The sequence below is a fragment of the Dromiciops gliroides genome, chromosome 5 (assembly GCF_019393635.1).
Source record: "Dromiciops gliroides isolate mDroGli1 chromosome 5, mDroGli1.pri, whole genome shotgun sequence".
NCBI classification, from domain to species: domain Eukaryota; kingdom Metazoa; phylum Chordata; class Mammalia; order Microbiotheria; family Microbiotheriidae; genus Dromiciops; species Dromiciops gliroides.
In genome coordinates this window covers 17,182,842-17,205,812 of record NC_057865.1, presented here as the reverse complement: position 1 = coordinate 17,205,812, position 22,971 = coordinate 17,182,842, and the positions used below count along the sequence as shown (strand labels likewise).

Below are 22,971 nucleotides of genomic sequence, written 5' to 3'. Positions count from 1 at the left end.
TAGAGATGCATGAGAGAGATGGCTTCCAGGGCTAGGTCCCAAAGAAGGAAGAAGGAAATGGGTTCAAGGACATAAGAAGAGGAGGAGTAATAGCCCTTTTCCTGTGACCCTGGGGGAGAAACATGCTGCTGAGAAGAAATGGAGGATGAGGACGAGCTAACACTACGCAGCTGCATTCTCCTCAGAGAAAGGGGAGGTTGGTTCAGACGGTGGAGCCAACGCTATGAGGACTGGAGAGAAATGATTTCAAACAGCTGCTTGGAGGAATAAGCTAGGGAATCAATAAAATGGGCTGAGAGGGATTGTGGAGTGCAGCAAAGGTCCTTGCGAGGATAAGTGACAAGTTTGTTGTGGGTGCAGTCAGCTAGATTTTGTGATTTTTCTCTAATGACACTGAGCAAACCTGGAACAGGAAATGGAGAAATGCAAGGGTGGGGGTTGTCCAGAGATTTGCAGGTGGTTGTAGTCAAGACATTCCTTAATGTATGGGGTTGGATAGAGTCCTAGAGCTAGAAGGAACCTCAAAGGAAGGAAGGAGCCTACTACATGGCAGGCACCGGGTACTTTACAAATATCATCTCAGTTGCTCTTCACGACAACCCTGTGAGGTAAGTTTTATTACACCCCTTTGACACCTGAGGAAACTGGAGTTAAGGGACAGGCCCAGGGTCACATAGCTAAGTGTTTAAGGCAGGATCTGAACTCATGGATGACTCCACTCCCTGAAGTCTATCCTGCACTGTCTAGCTGTCTTAGTAAATGATTGTCCAGATTCTGCCTGAAGGTCTTCTGGGTTCTGGAATGCTCTGCTTCCTGGGTTGCCCATCGCCCCTTCATGCAGCTCTCATTAGGACCTTTTTTTTTTTTTTTTAGTGAGGCAACTGGGGCCAAGTGACCTGCCCAGGGTCACGCAGCCAGCAAGTGTCAAGTGTCTGAAGCCGGATTCGAACTCAGGTACCCCTGACTCCAGGGCTGGTGCTCCATCCACTGTGCCAAATAGCTGCCCCTCATTAGGACCTTTTCAAACACTGAGTGGAAACCTGCCTCCCTGTGCTGCCTCTGTCCTTTGGGGCCCAGCAGGAGTCCATTCCCTGCCACATCTGAAGCCAGGACAGCATGATTTGGAATCCCTTCATCATCTTGGCCACGTCTCCTGACTATGCTGCAGGTCCTCAATGGCCTTCCCAAAGCGCAGTGGCCAGCAGGAGTCTGAGCAGGGCAGGCGTATGCCAGCATCTCCCTTGCTCCGGAGCCTGTAGGTGGATGAATGCAGCCCTGCTCTATGCTGACTTTTCTGACTGCTGGGCCCCACTGATGCCTCCTCTTGAGCAAAACCCCAAATGAAAGGGGTTGTTGCACTGGCTACCTCACCCTCTCCTTACAACCCTATAGGATGCTTGATTTATTCATTAACATTTCACCAGGACCACAGCCCAGGTCCTCCTCTGAGCCTAGAGTTCAGCAGGAAGATGACCCAGTGTTAGGGAAGCACAACCACTGGCGAGTCCTCCAGAGCTGGGGAGGCTCCAGGTGTGGCCCAGGTGCTCAATCAACATGTGGGTCTGTCCTTGAAGGAGCACCCCAGCTAAATTCACCAAGAGCCTGGCCTCTGGGTATTGCATTTTCGGTCATACCAGTTTAGGAAGATCAGCTGTTAACTCACTAAGATCTGTGAACACAACGGATCTTAAATGAGGACTTTCCCCTGGGCTGGGGTCCTTCCTAACCCTCTCCGTGACCCCGTTTAGGGTCTTCTTGGCAAAGATACTGGAGGGGTTGGCCATGTCCTTCTCCAGCTCATTTGACTGATTGAGGAACCGAGACAAGCAGGGTTAAGTGGCTTGCCCAAGCTCACACAGCTGGTAGGTGTCTGAGCCCACATTCGAACTCCAGGCCCGACTTCTACCCACCCAGAACCCTAGCCGCCCCTTAGGCTTCTCCTCTGTAAAACAAGGGGTGGGGATGGGGTTGAGACTCCAGCTCAAAACTGATGATCCTACATTTCGAAGGCACTTCTGGGCATGCTTTGTCCAATAGAAAGTGGGCTTCTCGGGGGGGAAAGGACTGTTTCATTTCTGTGGCCGAGATCTCCAATGGTCACAATGCATTTAAGTGCCTGCAACGTGCCAGGGACTGTGCCGGGGGATGCGAACCCTAAAACCAGGCCTTGGGGACGCTTACAATCCAAAGGGCGGCCGGACGGGGAGGTAGAAGGTACCCGCGTGGGGGTCCGTCAAGGCAGTCCTGGGGGGGCAGCGGGGGCAGGGGAGGAGCCGTCTGTCCTGAGTCCCCGGGTCCCCCAGTTCCAAGGGCAGAGGTCGGTGGGCAATTAATAACTGCGTGCGCTCGACGGCTGCCTACGCTGTTACCCCCCCGCCCCAAACTCCCGGAGCTGAAGCACCTCTTGCCCCCCGCCCCGGACTCTGCGGTTTGGTTTGCTTTGGTTTGTGCATCTCGCCCGTGGCCTCTTGCAGCTCCCAAGCCTCGGGTGCCGGGACCCCAGCAGGACAAAGAAGAGTCTGCTCATGTGACCCCTCATTTCACCCGTGCCGGGGAGAACGGGACAAGCGCCCGAGCTACGCACCCCTCGCCCAAGTGCAGACCGGTTACCCGAAGCGGGGGAGGGGCGTCATACTCATCCTCGAACCCTGATTGGCCAATTTTCTGGACTGGGTGGACTCGGCTCGCCCCTTTCCCCACCCTCTTTTAGGGGTAAACAACACTGAGAAAGGCAATGGGCGGGGCCAAACAGCTTAAGATCCAATCACAAAAGGACCTGCGAAGATCGCCCCGCGGATAGGCTTCTCAGGGAGGACTGGCGGAAGATCTGAACGCACTGCTTTTCGACGACCTGAATAGGGCCGCCATATTTGTTTTGGGTACTTGAATATGTCTTGCGGGCCGGGTCTGAGTGGTCCGGGGAGTCCCGCACGAGCTAGAGGGACGGGAGGGCCGGCCCTCCGGCGCTCCGGCGCGGTTGGAGCCTCATGTTCTCAGTACGCGGATCGCCGTGGACTGTGACCGGCGAGGCTATCTGAAACGCCATTGTGTGGTGGGCGTGGCCCGCAGCGCCGGCTGGGACCGCGCAGGCGCCAAGCGTTCTTTCTTCACCCTGGGCCCCTCCCACTCCCCCTGGGAAGGCGGGGCTCGGGAGGGGGGCGGGGGCCGCACAGGCGCACCGCGCCTATCCTCCGTCCCGGGCCCCTCCCCTCCCTTCCAGGAGGGCGGGGCTCGCGCGGGGGCCGGGCCGTGCAGGCGGCGAGTCCAGCGGCTGCGGGCCGGCCGGGCGTCCGGGACTTCCTAGTTGTGAGGCAGGCCGGCCGGCGGGCGCGCACTCTGTCTGTCCGTCCGTCCGTCCGTGCGCCCAGCCCCGACCATGCCCCAGGCCGGCAGCGCGTCCTTCCCCGGAGCCGTCCCCGACGACGTGCGGAGCCTGTTGGCAGGTGAGGCCGCGCGGCGGGGGGCGGACGGCGAGCCGGGGGGGTCACGCGCCGCCCTTCGGGGTCCTGGGGACTGGGCGCCGGGCTGGTGCGGGGCCTGCGCGCGGCGGCGGGCCCCGCCTCTGGAGGAGGGGCGCGGGGCGGCGAGGCGCCGGCCCCGGGCTCAGCTGTCAGCACCCTCAGAGCCGGCGCAGGGGCCACGACCCCCGGCTTCCCGGAGCGCCCGTGCCCGTGCCTGCGGCGGGGAAGGCGAGGCCAGGCACGAGCTGGCGGGACGGCCCTCCTGCCTGACAAGGGGGAAACTGAGGCCCAGAGGAGGTCACTCGGAGCTCGGCTGTGTGGTTGAGCTTTCCCACCCGCCCCCGGGAGCCGGCTGCTGTCGCTGGTTCGGTTATCTGAGATGTGCCTGGCAAGTGTCTGGTTAACCGATTGGAGTCAAGTGGGGGGGGGGGAGGGGGGAGAGAGGGGGAAGGGAGGAGGGAGAAAGGGAAGGGAGGAGGAGGGATAAGATCAGGTGGGGGGAAGGAAGGAAGAGAAAAGGTGAGGAAAGAAGGAGGGAGGGAGGAAAGAAGGAAGGAGAGAATGTGGGAGGAAGGAAGGAGGAGTGATAAGATGAGGAGGGAGGGAGGGTTTCTCTTAGGCTTTTTTTTTTTTTTTTAAGAATAAAATCTAGGGACAGCTAGGTGGTGCAGTGGATAGAGCACCGGCCCTGGAGTCAGGAGTACCTGAGTTCAAATCCGGCCTCAGACACATAACACTTACTAGCTGTGTGACCCTGGGCAAGTCACTTAACCCCAATTGCCTCACTTAAAAAAAAAAAAAGAATAAAATCTAAAATTTCATAGTCATAGCCAGAGTGCAGCCACGTAAAGGGGTCTTGCTCATTTTCTCGATTTTGGGCCTTGGCAGAATGAGGCACGTAGAAAATGAGATGCCTGGTGCCCGCCTGGCCTCCGCTGTGTGGGGCCAGTAGGCTGGCCTGTTGCCTCAAGGAGGGCCCCATGAAGGGGACTCTGCTCAGTGCTGGGGAGTGGGTGCTCTTGTTTCCCCAGTTACCCCTCCCTGGGGTGTAGTGGTGGGCTTGTGGATCTATTTGTGGTTGGTTATTTCAGCTCTTCCCAAATCAGACCTTGATTTCTCTTCTAATTGTTCTGAAACGTGTGCTAAAGATTTCAGTTTTGAGCTTCATGGTTCATTTGGGGGTCTGCTAGTGGACCCCAGGAGAGGGGATCACTTTCCCCCTTGCCCCATAGTGCCAGGGTCCTGTCTTGTTCTCGAGGCTCTTGCTGGCCAGCTTCTTGTGTGGGCCTCACACCTGGGAAATGGCGGGGAGATGTCCCAGTGGCCACAGACTTGCCCTAGACTCGGAGCCCCCCCCTTTCCCCTGGGGGAGGGGGGTGCCCCTGAAGCTGGCCTCTCTGCTCAGGTCATTTTGACATTTGCCCTGTTTCCTGTGCATTGGCTGGCAGGCTTTGGCAGAGAAGATGCTGCCTCCCAGGAGCCAAGACGCCAGGTAGAGGAGCCCAGAGCTGGGGCAACTTCCTTTGTGCTTTGCTTGAGCCTGACATCTTCTGGATGTCAGCTTGGATATAGGAGAGGAGGGCGCTTTTTTTCTTTTTATTGGTTAAATGAGATAATATTTAATGCTTATTCCCTTCCCAGTTCCCCCTTCCCCCATGTATTTGTACAAAAAGGACCTGGGATGTTCTTTCTGAGGGCCGGGGACTGTCCCAGAGATTGTACAATGGGCCAAGTCAGCCCGATGTCCACAGTATAGGAAAGAGCCTTAAAGTCAGTGTGTCCCTATGATTAACAGGCCCCACAAGGTTTGAAATGTGTGGGGGTTCTTTACTAGGATTTAATTCATTGTTTCAAATCAGACAGCATTCCTATGGATATTTGTCAGTGTAAAGAAGCTAGAAGTTTGTATTTTTTAAAAGTCTAATCAAGTGTTGGGATTAATTTAAGATTATTAAACACTCGTTACACTTTGGGAAGAATTTTTTCTGAAAGTGTCAAGTACATGCCACTCCTGTTTTATGGAGAAAGGTCAGGATCCATGAGCCAGGGTCCCCCTACCCTCCCCAGTTTGGGCATCTTTCCCCAGCAGGAAGAGCTGTGGGCATTGCTTTTACATATCTGATGGAGAAATTAACCGGGTCCCAGGCAGCCCCTTGGTGCAAGGTTACAGCCAGTCCTTCCAAGCCTTAGAATTAGCCCTGGGGTAGGCCTGGGCGTTGACCGGGGCCTGGAGGATGATCCCTTTGTCCAGATCTTTTTGAAGGTAGGAGGGGGCTGGGCTTGGTGGTGTTGGCTGTGCGGTCACAGTTCACTGAGGGCTCATTGAGGCCTGGATGTGCTTGCTGCCTTACTTCCTTCTGCTGGGAACAAGAGACTATGCCTGTCTTCAAGGAGTTCACATTCGAATAGGGTTCTAATTGGAGTCCTCTCATCAAGAGGCATTGAGGCCAGGAGATTCCTGACTGAGGGAAAGGTAGCCGAGCACTGTGTGTTACCAGCCTTCTCTTTCTGCCTCTATTCAGAGCCTGTGGCGTAGTAAATAAAGTGCTTGTCATTGGTCTACACTGGGCAGTGTTTATGTTGCTGGGAATGTTGGCTATTTTGGCATCCCAAAAGCTATTTGCCACCTTGAGAGAGAGAGAGAGAGAGAGAGAGAGCGCGAGAGAGAGCGGAGCGGCAGCCGCGAGCCAGAGTGAGGGTGTATGAGCTGCTTCTAGCTCATTTTTGCCCAATACTAATTTTTTAAAAGATAATTTCTGTTCTTAGGAGCTAGGTTGTCAGAGACGTGCTTAAAAACATGATGAACTTCACAAATGGACGGATTTGGATTTGGCTGGTTTACCTTCATTTTACCTGTCAATTAAATCTCAGACTCTTAAAGCTACTTTTTTTCCTTTGAAAATTAATGAATTATTCATTTAGGTGGAGGAATGGGAAAGATTTATGGCATTTGCTGTGAGGATAAGTAAAATTTCAACTACAGGTAGCCTTACATTTTCTCCATAATAAATTGGAGAGACAGGGGCAGCTAGGTGGTGCAGTGGATAGAGCACTGGCCCTGGAGTCAGGAGTACCTGAGTTCAAGTCCGGCCTCAGACACTTAACACTTACTAGCTGTATGACCCTGGGCAAGTCACTTAATCCCAATTGCCTCATACCCACAAAAATAAATAAATAAATAAAGAGACAGGATAATTAAAATCCAAGGATTATCCCAAATCACTATTGAGATCAACCTTCTCTCATCTGCAGAAATCCATTGGCGGGTCACCTCTGCCTACCCTGGGTGGATTCCTTCTGGCCAAGTTAAGGCTAAAATGGATAGTGTGTAAGGCAGGCAGGCCAGGCCAGGCAAGAGATGAGACCTAGTGACTCTAAATCCATTAGCTCAGCTGCTTGGGCAGAAATTTGGCCCATTTGATGAACTCCTCTAGAGCTTGAAAAATGAAGGGAAAGTAGTTGCTTTGGGATCCCGTTTTCAATGGAAGCCCGTACAGCCCAGTGTAAAACGGTGGGTGTGAAGGTTGGGCAGCCCTTGGGCTCGGTGTTGGCCACCAGTGTGGACCCTGCTGTGGCTGCTCAGACACCTGCCAGGAGCATCTCTGGGGGGCCCCACAGCACACAGGTGAAAGGGCCCCATTGCCAACCCAGAGGGTGATGCCTGAGTTCCTCGGGATTTCGTGGGTTAGCAGATGAGTTTTTTTCCCCTCTAAAATTAGTTTCAGCATCTTTTTTTTTAGTTCCCCATAATCCGGTTCTGGGGCACCATCTGAGTATGTAAAGGGAAGAGTGCCACCTACTGAGTCGCCATGAGCCACCTCCTTTAGCACCTGGGCTAGGCCTGGCCCCGGTGGCCAGAGAACCAAGGAGATCCTACCTGGTGGCACGGAGGTGAGGGGGGAGAATGACTTGAAAGCCAACCGCTGGCACCCAAGAGACGGCCGAGGAATGGCCGTGGGTCTCTCGTGGGCAGAACAGCTTTGAGTCGTCGAGCCGTGACGTGAGGCCCCTCAGCCCCAGTCTCTTCGTGTACCAGAAACAATCTTTGGTGAAGCTTTTTTGTCCCTGCTGCTGCTCCTATATCCCAGATTAATTTGGTAACCTGAATCCCCCACGAGCCTCTTAATTGTTACGCATCATTTTCAGATCCTCTTCTTCAATGGCCACTTATTCTTAGTAAAAAATGAATCCAAATAAACTCAACAACAAGCATTGTGTGCCTATTTCTAGATATTCTCTACAGATACCAGTATTTAAAGAAGAAACACAGATATTCTTACAAGAAAGGCCTCTAGTGATTCAAAAGCCGGTTCAGTTGTCTCATAAATTTGAGATTAAGTGTCATCTATGGGTGATAAAAGTGGCATAGGGTAGGTTTTATATACTCATCATTCACTTAGTTTGTCTTTTTCAATTAAAGCCAAGTCTGTCTTTTTCATCCCAGTGAGTTTACGTTTCTTTTCCAATCCTATGCCAGCACATTACAGCAGACGCTCTAGAACAATGCATAGAGTTCATTGTAGGCTTCCGGGTTGTTCTTGTGGTTTGTTTGAACATGGTTTGTGACAAGGCCCTGCCTTTTATTCTTGGGTGGCCGGGTGCGGCTCCCTCCCAAGCCTAGCTCCAGAGCAGTGTAGAATTCTGGTGACACCACTCTTCTCGGGCCAAAATAGACCCTTGGTTACCATCGGAAGCCAATTTAAAGGGGATTGTCTGATGGTTGGGGTTTCTCCTGTTACAACTGGGATCCTGCTCATGAGTTATGTGTTGGGAGAGAGGGCCTTACCCCAAAGTGGAGCCTTGGTGATCAAAGCAGAGGCTTGAGCATTGATTACTTCAATCAATCATTGTTTTCAATTAGCTGCTTTCCAGCTCGAGGTGTCTGGTTCCATTGATCTTCCCCTGGCCCAGTCCCACCAGTTGGCTCGTTCTCCCTGATAGGTTTCTAATGGGTAAGCTTGTCTTTTCCTTCTGACCCTTACTTCTATGCTAGGTCAGGATCAGAAGGTTTGGAGACCACGCTTCCCCATGATTACCAAGTGCAAATCTGTCCCCAGTTCAAAAAGTAAGAGGCATGTGGAATGAAGTAGTCAGGGCCACATTGGGTCTTGTTCACACTTAGCCCACTGATCAGCCTTGAACATTAGGGTGGGCCAAGGGCCCGAGCGTCCACATCCTGAGGCCTTCAGAGTCATCTCCCCATTGAACAGAGGCACTTGGGGGCTGGGGAGGAAGGCTGGTGGCTGGAGGTGTCACTTTGTGGCTTGCCTTAGTCACAGACTCAGCACCCTATAATTTTTTTGGGGGGGCATAATCCTCAATAAAACCTCAACATAGTTCAGACCCCACCCTGCAGGCTCACAGGGAAGCTGGTAGCTATTCCTACCTATCATGGTTAGCCTGTTCAAGGGGCTGCCCTGTCCTGTCCTGCCCAGTCCAGCCCTGCTTTGGGGTGTGACTTTGCCCTCCCCCCACCCTAGAAATGCCAGTAAGAGAGAGGGAATCCTATCGGGACTCAGGCAGGCAGCCCCTCCCCTTCTTCCTGTCTGATCCCTGCCCCAGACTCCTTTCTGCCTCCTCTTTGCCCCTAAGTGCAGAGGTGCTTACAGAGGCCTCCTTGGGGCCAAGAGGATGCCCAGGGGAGGCCTGGCCTTCCCAGCTCAGTCCTTAGCGTGGCCTTCCTGCACTGAGCCCAGCACGCTGGGGTGGGGAGGGAGCGGGAGGAGGTAGGACCTGGAGCAAGTGCAGTCAGCTTGCTCTGTTCCGGGCCAGCCTTCAGTTCTGTCCCTTCCTTCTGCTGGACTGGGAGCTTTGTTGCAGAGCTCCAGCTGTCAGGGTGATGGAGTTTGAACATTTTGCATACCCTGGGCCTTGTTGGTAGCACCGGAAGATCACCCCCACTGAAGCCTGGCCTTCCCTCTCTCTTTGCTGACTCTGGCTCCCTGAACCTTATCTTTTCCAGTTATGAGCTGTGGCCTGAGGCTGGCTGAAGTGGGGCGAGGGGGAAATGCTTTTCTGGGAATCCAGGAATCCCAGGGACACCACCCCCTAACCACAAATGAGCCCAGTGTCCAAGAAAACTCTGTCTTAGTGGTTCTAAAATACAGACCAGGTCAGAGTGGGCCCCCAGCCATGGGGTTGGCTGGCTGCTAGCCACATAGCACCCTCCCTAGCTGGGAGAAAAAGCTTCAAGCCCCCATCCCACATGCCCAGCTACCCTGGCCTTGCTGACTCCCTTCTTAAATATGACCTTTGCTGATCGTTAGCTCCAGCGGGTCACACCCCGACCCCACCAGCCCCTTAGGTCTGATCTCAGCCACTTGTCCTGGGGTAGGGGGTTCTAAGGAGATCTCCCAGGCTGCCCTGGAGAGGAGCGCAGACCCACCCCCTCCCCAGCCCCCAGGAGCCCAGAGGAGACGGGCAGAGAGGAAGAGGAGCGGGGGTGGGGGGAGGAGCGGAGAAAGGGCAGCCCAGGGCCAGCGTGGCCGGTGGGCAGCCGCCTCAAGCTTGGCTCTGGCGGCTGGGCAGCTCGGGCTCGGCTCCTCTGGGGTCCTTCCGTGCTGGGGTGGGGGCAGTCGGCTTCGCCACTGCGGTGGCATCGGAGGCGGGGCTGGGGCGGGGGGGAGGTTTCCGATCTCCAGAGTCGCTTTCAGGCTGCCCCAAGCCAACCGCGGCTCTCCTTCCCCTTCAAGCCGGTGCCCGGCGAGAGGGTAAACGCTGAGCGGCAGCTCCCCTTGCCCCCTGCCCCCTCCATCCCCTCCTCCCTGCCCCCTTGCTGCCTCACCCCACAGCCCCCCGACCCTTTACCCATCCTTGGCCTCTGAGTAGCTCCAGCTGCCCCCTGGCCCCCCAGCCTCCCTCCCCCCGCACATCGGCTCCATCTCCCCAAATTTGGGAGCGCTGAATTTTGTAATGGAATATCGCGGCCTTCGTTTATTAGAGAAGTGAAATGACTTTTGGAAGAAATAACTTTGGGGCTGTAATTTGTTCTGTTATTGCTTGGGGAGATGCCGAGTGGAGTCGATCTGTTTAAACTTGGGTTGCATAATGAAAATGTAAAAGAGGCAATTAAATACTTGGGGAAGGGGGAATTAAAGACAAACCGGCAGTGAAAATAACATTAAGCAGACTTCTCACTAGTCCTTGTGCTCTTCTTTCTCTCGGGCATCCGTCTAAGGAGAGAAGAGAAGAGAAAAGAAACTTTTCTATTTCTCCAAGAGATCAGGGCGCAGTTGTGGGAATCTTTGGAAAGCCAGTGGCTGGTTTAAAAAAAAAGGAAGTTATTATTTGAGTGCTTAGAGGTTTCTCTGGGTGTAAAATCGAGACAGTTTAGCGAAGGAAGAGCGGTGGGAGGCTTTTTGAAGAAAAAAAAAAAACCTGTTTCTCAAAGTTCTTTGGTCTCGATTTAGAATTTTTATGTCTGCTTTCTGAAGGCGAAATAAATGCTGTGGTAGGGACCGATCAAGTTCAGACTATCTTCCTTCTCCCAATCTGCAGAGCCCCGTGGGACAAAGCTTTCTGTTTTGCGTTCCATTCTGTTTTGATATTTATACGCTTTGACATTTATTTAACAGGGTCTCAGATAACGGATGGATTTCGAGCCAAGGAACTTTTTTTTATGAATTAGAAGATCTAATTTTTATTCTTTTATTTGTGGTATGATAGGATCTCCTATACTACCTTCCCAGAAGGTGTAATTATTTTTTCATCTGTTCAAGATGCTTATTGAAATCAGGAATTGAAAGTTGTGATTTGAACTGGAAATCAAACTCACAGATTCTTCAGGGTCCCTTACCTCGTTGGCTTGTGTGAGCCTGGGTGGCTTGAATTCTTTTGACTAGACATCATATCAATACTGTTTTGAGAAGATCTTCTCAGTGGGAATCAGGTGATAACAGTAAACTTCACCGGGCTATCTTTTCAAAGGGAAGTGTTGTAAGGAGTGTTTAAAGATGGCTGGGCACCTGCTACTCACATTAAGGACTAGCTAAGTTCTGGTTTTATGACACAGGAGTATGTTTGCAATTATGATCTCCCAGGGCACCTTGAAATTCCAGAAAGAGTATTAATTTTTTAAAAAATGACTATGCAGTGTTATCTGGGCTACTCAAAAAATAATGGAGGTGCTATAAAAAACAGCATAAAAATTGAGGTTAAAGTCCTGATAGAAAACTAAAAGCCAAAATAGCTTTAAAATTTATTGAGGGTTTTTTTTAAAAATTTTTTTGGCTAAGAGAAAGAGACAATGCAGAGAGGTAGATGAACTTACAAATGCCCCAGTCTTGTTCACTGTATTTTTTCAGTAATGAACAACCTATTTGTGCTTTCTTTCTCCTTTTAAATAAAGGTGTGGGTGGGGGGAGAGCTCACACAAATCTTGAAAGTGACGACTGATTTGGAGGGTGAGGTTGGAGGGGATTCACTTGGAAGGCTCATCAGGAAGAAACGGAGGCCTGTTTTTGAAAGGGATAAAGGGAATGTCATCACTTAAAAAAAAACAAAACACCAAAGCATTAAAGCAAAGTGTGCACCTGAAATTGTGTTTGGGGGAGGGGGAAGGCTAGGGGACAGAGGGTCTGGCTAATCTTGTTTATGTGATATTATAAATACCTTGGGCACACAGGAATTTATACAATTCCTGTAACGGGCATTAAAGCTCTTTACGGGACGTTATATGAATGCACTAAACTAGAGCATATATTTTATTGACTACCTTAGTTTATTAAAACTTGTGTGCTTCTTCCCAGCTTAATGATGCTCAGCATCAAAGCAGTCTTTGCTGTTCTAAGCATAAGCAGAGCAGACAAATTGTGGCATTGAAGTGGGAAGCACATTTGTCCAACTTGGTATTTGACACATATTTCAACTGTTAGGCTTGGGATTGAAAAACACATTAACAAATGGTACCGATATTAACATTCCTAGGTAGGAACAGTCCTTGTCCTAGTCTTTGGAAAATGATTTGCTCTTATAATTTGTATCCTTTTTCTTTTTTGTCTGGTTTAGATCTTGAGACATTTATAGTAGAAACACTCAGAGGGGAAAATTTATCCAAGAAAGCCAAGGAAAAGAGAGAATCCCTTATTAAGAAGATAAAAGATGTAAAGTCTATGTAAGTCACTTGACTTTTATTAATAATTTCTCCCTTATAAACAACTTTGTAATTATCATTTTAATAAGAAATTTGATTACTGTGTATTAAAATTATGTTCTCATTTAATTGGTATTAAGTATTTAAGAGGAAAAAAACCCCCAGTGGTTATAATACTTGAAGTGGAAATAAAAAGATTTGTTTATGTTTGTCAAAAAGTAGCCTCTTTTATATATATATATATATATATATATATATATATATATATATATATATATATATTCTTGATTGTATATCAGGAAAATAAGGTGGTGTTAGCAAAATGTGGATATTGCTGTTTAAGCATTGTTAGAATCTGATGATGACAGGGTGCCTATCTATGGAATAAATTGAGCCTTCTGCAGGCAAAATGCTATTCTCTTTAACGCTGGAGAGTGGCTTATCATTTTTAAGACTTGAAATCGTTATATATGTAGCCCCAAGTGAAAGTGTTAGAGGATTTTTTTAAAAGCAGTATTTGTAGCTCTTAAAGAGAAACAGCTGCAATTTTGTTTAATTCTGTGGATGAATCGACTTATCCTGTAACTTTACAAATATTGGGTGGGTGAATTTAGTTACTCCAGATGAGCATATTAAGGAAATAAAGCAGTGTGAATTTGTAAAACCATTGGGGGAAAAAATGAGAACTGAGCGATTGCCCCCTTGAGTTCTTGAAGCCTTCTTTGATCCGTCTGGGTTTTCAAATGTAATGTTTTTTGTTTGCTTTTGTTTTGCAGCTATCCTCAAGAGTTCCAAGACAAAGGTACATTTTTAATCAGGTTGCTTAGTTCGTTGAAAGTTTTAAAACTTGCTTCTCTGCTGCCTTTCCCCCTTTGATCAAGTTAAATATAGAAGTTGAATAGTTTGAGTCAGAATTTGAATTTTCATTTTGTACATGGACAGACCTTCCAGGACGAGGGTGTGAGCTCCCCCTGCTGAGAAAAAAAATTAAAAACCTCGTTTCCAGGATTTACTCTGGGCACAGCTGTTCTTCTAGAGATGCGAGCGATTTAATAACATTTTTAGGGCTTATGTTCCTCAAAGCATATTACAGGAAAAATGTGGTAGGAAAGGTAATCTAGCTGACGTTACACATTGAATATAAAATGGGAATAAAAAAACGGCCCACTGCTCCTTAAAACTCGATAGACAATTTGATAGAGAGAGGACAAGTTTGCTTAGCCAGATGCCTAGAGAAATTTTTATATCCTGGTAATTGCAATTTAATATTTTAAATACTTTTTTTGATTAAGAAATTATTTTGAATGACTGCTTTCAGTAGAATAATTTAAAAGCTGTGGAAAAATTGGATTTTTTAAAAAATGTGAATAACTGAGCATAACGGACATTTTCAGAAAGAGACTTCAGCCTCTACATGAATGTCATTTTACTTGAAATAAAAACTAGATTATCTAACACATGCCAGGTTTTCTGTTAGAGGTGAGACAGAACTGCAGCCGAGCTAACATCAGATTCGAGAAGCGGAGACTTCCCAGCCGTTCCTCCCGTGGCAGCAGTCTCCTGTTCTGTAACCAGACCTGCAGTGGCCCTTATTTCCATGATGCAAATTCACGAGGTCATGACCTGTAGCCTGTGGATGCTGGTATGAGGGTCACAGTGTGAGGTCAGCAAAGCCCATGTGAAGCTGAATTTGGGATTTGGGGGGAAATAGCCTGGTACCTTTTAGCTCAGGCCTAATTCACAGCAGTGCCATTCGAGAGAGAGGGCACTGCCCGACTGAACAAACAGCTCTTATCTCTGCAGTCCTGAAATCAAACAGGTGAAATAAAACCACAGACTGCTCATTTTGAAGTATTGAAAGAAGCATGTATTGCACTCCAGGATTTGAGGGCCTGAGGTAACCCTTTCCTTTTTTTTTTTTTTTAAATAATTGAGGTATTCTCTCTTAAGTAAACACTTCTTTTTCCTCCCAAATCTCTGCCTTCCCTCCATAGTAAATCCCAATCATTTTCTCTTCAAGTAAAATATATTCATGGTACTACAGCTTAATTAAATATTAAACTAATATAAGAATTTTAACTGTCTTGTCTTTTATAAAACCGTTTTGTTTTTGTTTTTTTGATTTAGGGATAGTGTTAGTATAATGTCCTAGAGAGATAGTAAATGCTCCCCCCCCTTTCCCCTTTAAAGAGATGAGTAGAAATATGTACGTGACTTTAGGTCTAGAAATACTTTCAGTTTATTACTCAACTATATTGAGCTCTTTTATTGTAACCTAATTGCAAGCACATTTAAGAAATGAAAAAAATCCAAGTTAAGCAGGCATGACAGTGTGAAATTGTGCTGTTAATTGCAAATGATTCAATATCAGTGATTTGGGAACTTCCCTTTTTTGTATTTTCTTTTTGGACGTGTTCAGGTGTGTCAGTATTAAAAAATTACACTTCTGAGAGGGATCTGCTCAGTCTTTAAAGGGAACAAAAATGTATTTGGTAGAAATGAAGAAATGAGCCCAACCTGATAAAAGAACAAACAGTTTTCTTCTGCAATAGAACACATTGTGGTACAGTGTTCTGTTGGTTAGCTCGTCCTCAGGAGGGCCTGCTAAAAAGCAAGATGCGAGGTCCGTGTGGAGGACTTCACCATTGAGACACAGGCAATGCCTGAGGAAGAGTAAGCCATTCAGGCTTCCATTTCTAAACGAGAAGCCCTTCTAAAAACAATTTCCCCAAACCCTCTTGTTTGTTAAATCATGGCCAAGTTCACATTTGGGTACAGGCCTAAGAGTGGGTGTTTGTAAAAGATAGAATTCTGACTGTGTTTGTGTGAGTGTGTGTGTGTGAAAAAGGGCGGGGGAAGGAGAGATAGAGAGAGGTTGAGGAGGGTGGGAGAGTGACAGAGACAGAGACACACACAGAGAAGGACAGAGACAGAGCCAATGAGAGAGAAAGAGAGAGAGACACATATACACAGAGACAGAGCCAGTGAGAGAGACAAAGATAGAGAGAGACAGAGACACACAGAGAGGGACAGAGACAGAGACAGAGACAGAGACAGAGACAGAGACATACACAGAGGAGGACTGAGCCAGAGCCAGTGAGAGAGAGAGAGGGGGGGGGGAGGGAGGGAGGAGGGGGAGCAGCCCCCACTGAAGTTTTCTGCTGTAGCTTCTCTCTCAGGACAGAGTTCTCTTCTTCTCCTTGGCCGTGGCCCATACCTTACATGGGTTCATGTGCGTCACCTTGAAGTGACCTGAGGCCGTCTCCCTCCTCCATGCTCGCTTCTTTGGGTGCCTTTGTGTTTTTTCTCCTTTCAGCAGTGGTTGAACACAAGAGATGGCTGTAACCAACAATCCATCAGAGAGAATTTATGACAGGCCTGCTTGTACCCAGCACCCCTGTGCTGGGTGCACTTATTCTAATCCTGCTCTTTATTGAAAAAACAATTGCTACCAAACACCCAGATAGATATTACTCAAATAAAAGTGTAATTTTCAAGTATGGTCGTTTCTAATGTAAATATTTCTTTAGTTATTAGTGTTTTTAGAGCAAATAGAACTCTCACCCTTAAAAAAGCATCCGTACACACGCCCTTGAAAATACGAAGTTTGCATTTTTGGAGGACGGACAATTCCTAACGTGAATAAATCAACTTAATTGTCAAAGCATGAAGCTGAAGGGGATTTCTCCTTTCCAGTCTGAAGTAAGAATAACTTTGTGTGTGTTGGTGGTGCCTTTCCCAGATTCCCGTGGGCCCTGAGTGCTGCAGCTTGACTCTGAAATTTTCATCTGTGAAATGGGGACAATCACAGCCCCTCCCTCCCAGGGTCATTCTGAGGGTCAAGTGAGATAATAATTGTAACGTGATTTACAAACTCCAGAGCTATATCTAAATGATAGTTGTGATTATTATCTGCTACCCATGCGCACTTGTCCCCACAGAATAGGCCTCAAAATAGCTTTGCTGCAGAGAATGCGATTTCTGAAAGGCCTCTAAGGAGCTGAAAGGAGGAATTAGAACGGGCCAACTGTTTCGAAACTCTACTACTTTTCATATTCCCTGCAGAGTACTGAAACCCTAACTCATACCTCTGCATGTTTTCTAGCGGAAGAGCCTCATCAATTAGGTAACACTGAGATTTGGGGTAAAAATATCAAATTGTTCTCTACGTTATTTTCTTTCATGTGATATGAATCTAGGTCACTAGAATGTATTCCTAGTTCACCTTGTTCCTGTCAACCAACTTAAGGGGGTTTTTGCCCCTTTTAGACTGGATAATTTTTGATTTTTGATTTTAGATCCTTTCTTTTTTAAAACTCTTCAGACCTCCGAGAATGACAGAGCATATTATTGAGTAGGGGTGGGGTTTAGTAGATAAGGCAGTAAAAAGCTTAAATGCATTGAACTTTGAAAAAAAATTTGCATTATTGAAATATAACAGGAATTCTCGCTTTAATTCCTTCAGTTAAATACAACTTCTACAAGACTGGTTTTACCAAAGAGACAACTAGAGATGACCGTTAGTTTCCCTAAAGGATTCAGCCGAGTCTGTTAAACAGCAAGCTTTCCAAGTGGTTTAACAGAGTAAAAGAACATTGAGCTTTGAATGCCAAGACCTTGATTCTGCCGGAGCTCTGTCACTTAACTTGTGACCTTGGCCCAGTCATATGCTCTGGCCTTGCCTTGCTTGTCTGTCATCGTAGAGAGCCAGAAGAGGGGTTATCTCTGCAGACCTTTGCTGCTCAAGAATCCTGATTTCTAAGTAGGATTTCATTGAGAAAAAACTCAATTTTACACCTTTGAGGAAACTCTCTACTGCCTAACTCTAAATTTCAGACAGTCGATAGGTACAGTTTTCAAAGTGTTCAAATAAGGAGTTGGTTTTGATGACCCTTAGAAGCTGATCAAAAAGGAGCAGAACTTCTACCTTCCAAATGAGCTATTTTTAAATAAAAACTTCTTTCCCTTTGTTTCCTTAGCGGCATATGCCCGAGTCCTTAGGACACAGTGATGGCACATGGTACTTGGTCAGTGTTGAAATGCGTCTGTGATATTTAGTTAGAAAACCCTTTTCTCACGTCCTCCTCTCGGTCCGGCGGGCACATGGCCGCCTACCCGCCTGTGATCCTGTCCCACACTGGCTATCTCTTCTGAAGTTTATGAATGGCCAGAACAAATGATGTTTATGGTAGGCAGGAAGGGACCTCTTTTTATTTGGGCCTCGGTGGGCCAAGGCCTCGAGGCCAGTGCAGGAGCTTCTGGAATTTGGGAATGGCCCTTTATTTCCTGCCTCCACAATGAACTTTGAGTTGAAAGTTGGCTCCAGGATGAAATCTGAGCAATGTCCTTGCTGGTGTTTTTTTCCCCCTAGTCCATGCATAAATGCTGTACTCGTGTGTGAGGTTATGGGGCCCCTCGGCAGTAGGTGGGAATCTATTTCAAAGGTAATGCTTGAGACACGGTTTTCTGATTTTTCTGGCTTTCCTTCACTTGAGTGGAAGTAGTTGCCTTTTGATGTTCGGAGTTATTGCTATAAAGAAGCCATCATATAATAAAAGAGTGACCGAGAGGAGGAACTTATTTGTAATGACCAGGGCCCTGCAAAGTTTTATGACTTCAAGTAGTTTCCCACAACACATGGCAGGTTACAGGCCATCATCTGGTTGCATTTTAGGATTTAGAGACACAGCTCAATGAACCAAACACACAGAGCAAGGGATCGAGATCTCCAGGGTCTCATTCATTTGTGAGTCACACAAGTGATTTTACCTCTTCCAAGTCGTTGTTGTTGTTTTTCATAAACTGTAAAGTGAGGATAGTGACCATTTAGTATTTTCTGGCTAATATTTCATTTCAGAAAATTTAGAATTGCATTTTTAGAAAAGGGTAAATGTTTTCCCCCATGTCCTTTAGGTACTAGTAAAAGATATATGTTCTCTTTTTTCTTTCATGTGATTTGGATCTAGGTCACTAGAACATTCTTAGTTTTTCTTGTTCCCGTCAATCAAATTAAGGGTTTTTTTTCCCCTTGTAGACTGGATAATTTTTGATTTTAGACCCTTTCTTTTTCGTTTTTCTTTTTTTGGGGGGGGGGGTGGGTCAATGAGGGTGCCCAGGGTCACACAACTAGTAAGTGTCAAGTGTTTAGACCCTTTCTTTTTAAAAATACTTCAGACCTCCCAGAATGACAGAGCATATTATTGAATAGGGGTGGAATTTAGTAGATAAGATAGTAAATGGCTTAAATGCATTGCACTTTGAAAAAAAAATTTATCCGATGCCCATCGTTGTTTGGGAGTTCAGTTTCCTATGACATAAACAGAATATTAGCCAGTATCTGGGCCCTTATTGGGTGCTGTTTGAGCATACAAAAATCAAGCGAAAGGAATGATAGGGATTCGCACCCAAAAGGTAAGCCTTTAAACTAAAAAAGAGACTTCTGTGGGCTAATATGAAATAGAATATTCTTCTCTCAAACATAAGTTGCTACTGAAATTATAGGAAGCAGAGAATGGAATCAGTGTCTTTTAGACAGTTAACTTTGTATCGTTAATTAAACTTTTGAAAGTTGCAGGATAAATCAAATGCTTTTCTAGGGAAACAAGAAACAGTATTAATGAGCAACAACCCTGTAATTATCCTTGTGAGTACATCACAGGGACACATTCATGTCTTTTCTTTGTGCAATAACTTTTACCAAGAAGTATTTTTAAACTGATCATTAATTTTATGACCACAGAAATGAGATGCAAAATTTATGCTGTTGTCGTTGGCCCAGGCTCAAGGCAGCACCGACATTATGTGTGATTGTAATAGAAGGGCCGCCAGCTAATGATTCTATAGACATTTCATTTGAGCACGCTTTTCTTTTAGATGTCTGATTAGGCCATAATGCTTTCAATTACGTCTGTAAATTGTACTGGATACGTTTACCTGATGCCCATTGTTGGTTGGGAGTTCAGTTTCCTATTACATAAATACAAGTTGAACATTTTCCTTTTAATTTATGTATGTCTTTACAGGTATATTTGCAAATACTGAACATCCCTGGAGGGAAGGAATGCTTTACACTGCTCAACAGCGACCCCTCTGCCTAAGCTTCTGTGTAGTCCCCGTGAACCTTAAAGGAGCCATCGGGGGTTTGGCTGTTTCTGGGCCAGTAGAAAGGTGTGAAGTAGGGAGAAATAGGGGCACAGGGGCTGTGCCATAAATCCTGGTTGCCTTCTCCTTTCCGTGTGTGGGGTAGGGGTGGGGGAAAGGTATTCTTCTGCCTCACTGACCTCTGAGTTGATCCCAGCTAAACAAAAAAACGAAGACAGAAACCTGATGGGATGTTCTCAAGTTACTTTGTTCTTAATAAAATATTTTTAGAACCCCTCCTGTGGTTTTAAAAAACTGTTTAAATGAGCTTCATGATACAGAATGGGTGAATTACAGACAGTTTCATCCTTACATAGAAACTGCAAAGCTTAAAACACAATGATCGACATGTCTGATTGCTGATGTCGAGTTGTTTTTCCTGTTATAAAATATGATAACTTGGAATTCCTCATCTTGTTGGTAGGAGTCCCCTTAGCAGAGTTACCTTAGAGGGTGAGGATAAAATAAGGTGGTGTGCATCAAGGGCTTTGTAAACTCAGGCTGCAGTGGTACTGCTGTTTGAAAGCCTTCACTTGAAAAGACCCCCTTTGGATTTGCCCACAGTGTTTGTTGAAGGCTTTTTTGTTCACCCTCAGATTTATTGTCCATTTCGTTGATTGTAGCAGGAGCCTGTTATTAAAAAACATCATCTAGATATAAACGTGTTTTGGCCTGTCATACATCTCCATGTTCACTGTGGGATGTGTCCTTGTACATGTAAAATAGAAATGACCCCCACCATGTGGTGTCAAAGATCACCCAAGATTGACGTGAATCGGTGAAGCCTTGTGTGGGTGTCAGCTCTGTCAACACCTACATATCCTCATTGTTTTGAAAAGCACCATGCAACTCTTCTTATGTCAAACCGAAATGAATTGTCTTTGGAAGTTTCTTTTGAATAATATTTCAAAATGGTGTTGAGTAGTTATTTTTTTCTTCAGAGAAGGTCATGGTAATGTGACCAGAGTATATCTTTGGTCTCTTATTGGACTTGACTTTTTACTGACCTTGATTTATTACAGAAATCTTATGGCATTTGTGAGATAAAGACGAGCACATCTTTGGTAAAGGTAATTCCCTCTAAAGCTGCAGTTACCTGGCAGGGAGACTGAGAATTGTCCAGCAAGAGAATCTGAGTTGAGGAGATCTTCTGAGAGAGAGTTGGGGGGCTGGACCCCCTGAGTCCTAGAGTCTGGGGCCGAAGAGTCCCATCCAAATGGGATCTTGTCTGAAAAGTCTTCTGCCGAGCTTCAAATTCTACGTAAACCATGTCAGTTATTGTTAGTAATTATTCTTTCCAAAGACTCTTCCATGAAATGTGGTTCTGTGCTTAAAGTTTACCTTTGCCATTATCTTTACGGATTTCTGCATTTGTTAGCTCATGTTTGAAAGGAGAATTATCCTCTTACAAACTGATTATTTGTCAAGGGCTTGGAGTGGCTGAAAAGAGAGACGCTCAGAAATAAAAACATTAAGAATTATCCCTATTCCTTGAAATTTCACTGGAAGGTGGCCAAGACATCCTTGTGCCTGTGGCGGCTTAATCGGCAATGGCAACAGAGCCGACCATGCTCCATTGCTAAGGCCTCGGCTGGAGTATGGAGCGGGATGATCAATGCCCAGTAGAACGGCCACATCTAGTGAATTAAAGATGAACGTTGACTCTTCAGTTACTTTGACATGGAAATCTTGAAAGAGAATGTTTCAAATAATAATTACATAGTGCAAATGTGACAGGGCACCAGTAGCAGCTGGTGTAGAGGGCTTGCCTCAGAGCTGGGGAGAGTAGGATGGCCCAGCCCTTCCTTTGGCAGGGTCCAGCCTGGCACTCTAGTTGCCCGGGAGAGCGAGACTTCGGATGAATCCTGCCATGCTATTTGTGTCTATTGTGTTAGCTCTCTCCTTGGATCCCAAGCAGCTCTGCTATCACATACAGGGGTGTGTGTGTGTGTGTGTGTGTGTGTGTGTGTGTGTGTGTGTGTGTGTGTGTGTGTGTGTGTGTCTCCCAGCCCTTCCTGTGGTGTGGTCCACAGTGTAATCACGTAGATCATTGTAGCTTTTTACTCAATATGAATTGAAGTCCAGATCTTCTGACATGAACCTGCCAAGATGAATTTATTTATAAGAGATACTTTGTGTCAGAGACTAAAAACAGAAAACCAAGGGGGGAAATTGGCCAGAAAAAAATGTTTAAAAAAAAATTATTGAAAGCAAAGCAAAGGCTGCTAGGTATAAACATTACAAGCTTATTCAAGTTTTACTTTTTAAGTTGTTAAAAAGCATCTTCCCTGAAGGTTGATGATCCCTGTAATACAGCTAGGGCCATTTTATAATCTTTTGTCCTTCCGTGCTTTTAGAAGAACTTGATGTTCAGCTTGTTTCAGATGATCCCTTTACCCAGCTAGTTTGTTATTGTCCGTTAGTGAGTTAGGTAAATGGGATCTAGAGCCTGAAGGTTTGGCCAAATCCCTTTTCTGGGTTCTTTGGCATTTTGGTGTACATTTTGCAGCGACAGATTTCATAATTTGGGGAGAATATACGTTTATAACAGATGTAAACAAGTTGTGCTTTATTGTTTCCCTTGAAAAGATTTGAGTTGAGCTGAATGTAAATCACTTAGGGTTGGGCCGTGACTTGTTTTGGAAGCACAGTTTGCTACATTCACTAACAATTTCAGATTCTTTTGTCAGAGCTGCCTAGTTTTAAATCGTCACCTTGTAAAAGGCCTTTCTTTAATTCTTTTACAGTCGATACAGAAGATGGAGAAGAATATGACGATCCTTTCCCAGGGCCTCCAGATACGCTCTCCCAAACGTCCGATCGCTGTGAGAAAGACGATGAGGCCCCCTCTGATGGTAGGTAACCGTTTCCCTCAGATTACCCTTCTTGGGAGCTGCCATGTTTAGGGAGATATCCTTGTTTGAAAGGGAGGGTGTGGGCCTCCAAAGGCAGCTGGGGGTTTGCTTACCTTTCCAAGAACCTTTAAGGAACTGAAGAGCTCTCTCTAGTGGTACCGGCAGCATACTGACCTCATCCCAATGATGGAGGAGTTTAACTGAAATACCCCTTTTCTTGGAAATATGTCTTTGACACATTTGAGAGGGCTCAGAACATTTTTGTGAATATCTTTAGTAGCCCATTGTTGGTTAATTTAATATTATCAGATTCTTGCTTAATTTTATTATGCTTCTTAATGGCTTGCTGTATTATTTATTTTATAAATAATGAAACAGTGTGCTTGATTGATATTTTTCCTGCAAACTTCATGCAAAATGGGTT

The 22,971-nt window shown here is 46.4% G+C and overlaps 1 protein-coding gene across 2 annotated transcripts in view; it reads left to right on the top strand.

Annotated features, from left to right (window-relative positions):
• The first annotated feature begins 3,238 nt into the window (after positions 1-3,238).
• Positions 3,239-22,971, top strand: part of SKAP2 (src kinase associated phosphoprotein 2) — a 164,297-nt gene continuing 144,564 nt past the window's right edge. For both annotated transcript variants that reach the window (XM_043967927.1, XM_043967926.1), the window contains exons 1-4: positions 3,239-3,443; positions 12,468-12,573; positions 13,329-13,354; positions 22,440-22,547. In XM_043967927.1, the coding sequence (XP_043823862.1) occupies positions 3,377-3,443; positions 12,468-12,573; positions 13,329-13,354; positions 22,440-22,547 (307 nt within the window). In that variant the 5' untranslated portion in view covers positions 3,239-3,376. The remainder of the gene's footprint in view (positions 3,444-12,467; positions 12,574-13,328; positions 13,355-22,439; positions 22,548-22,971) is intronic.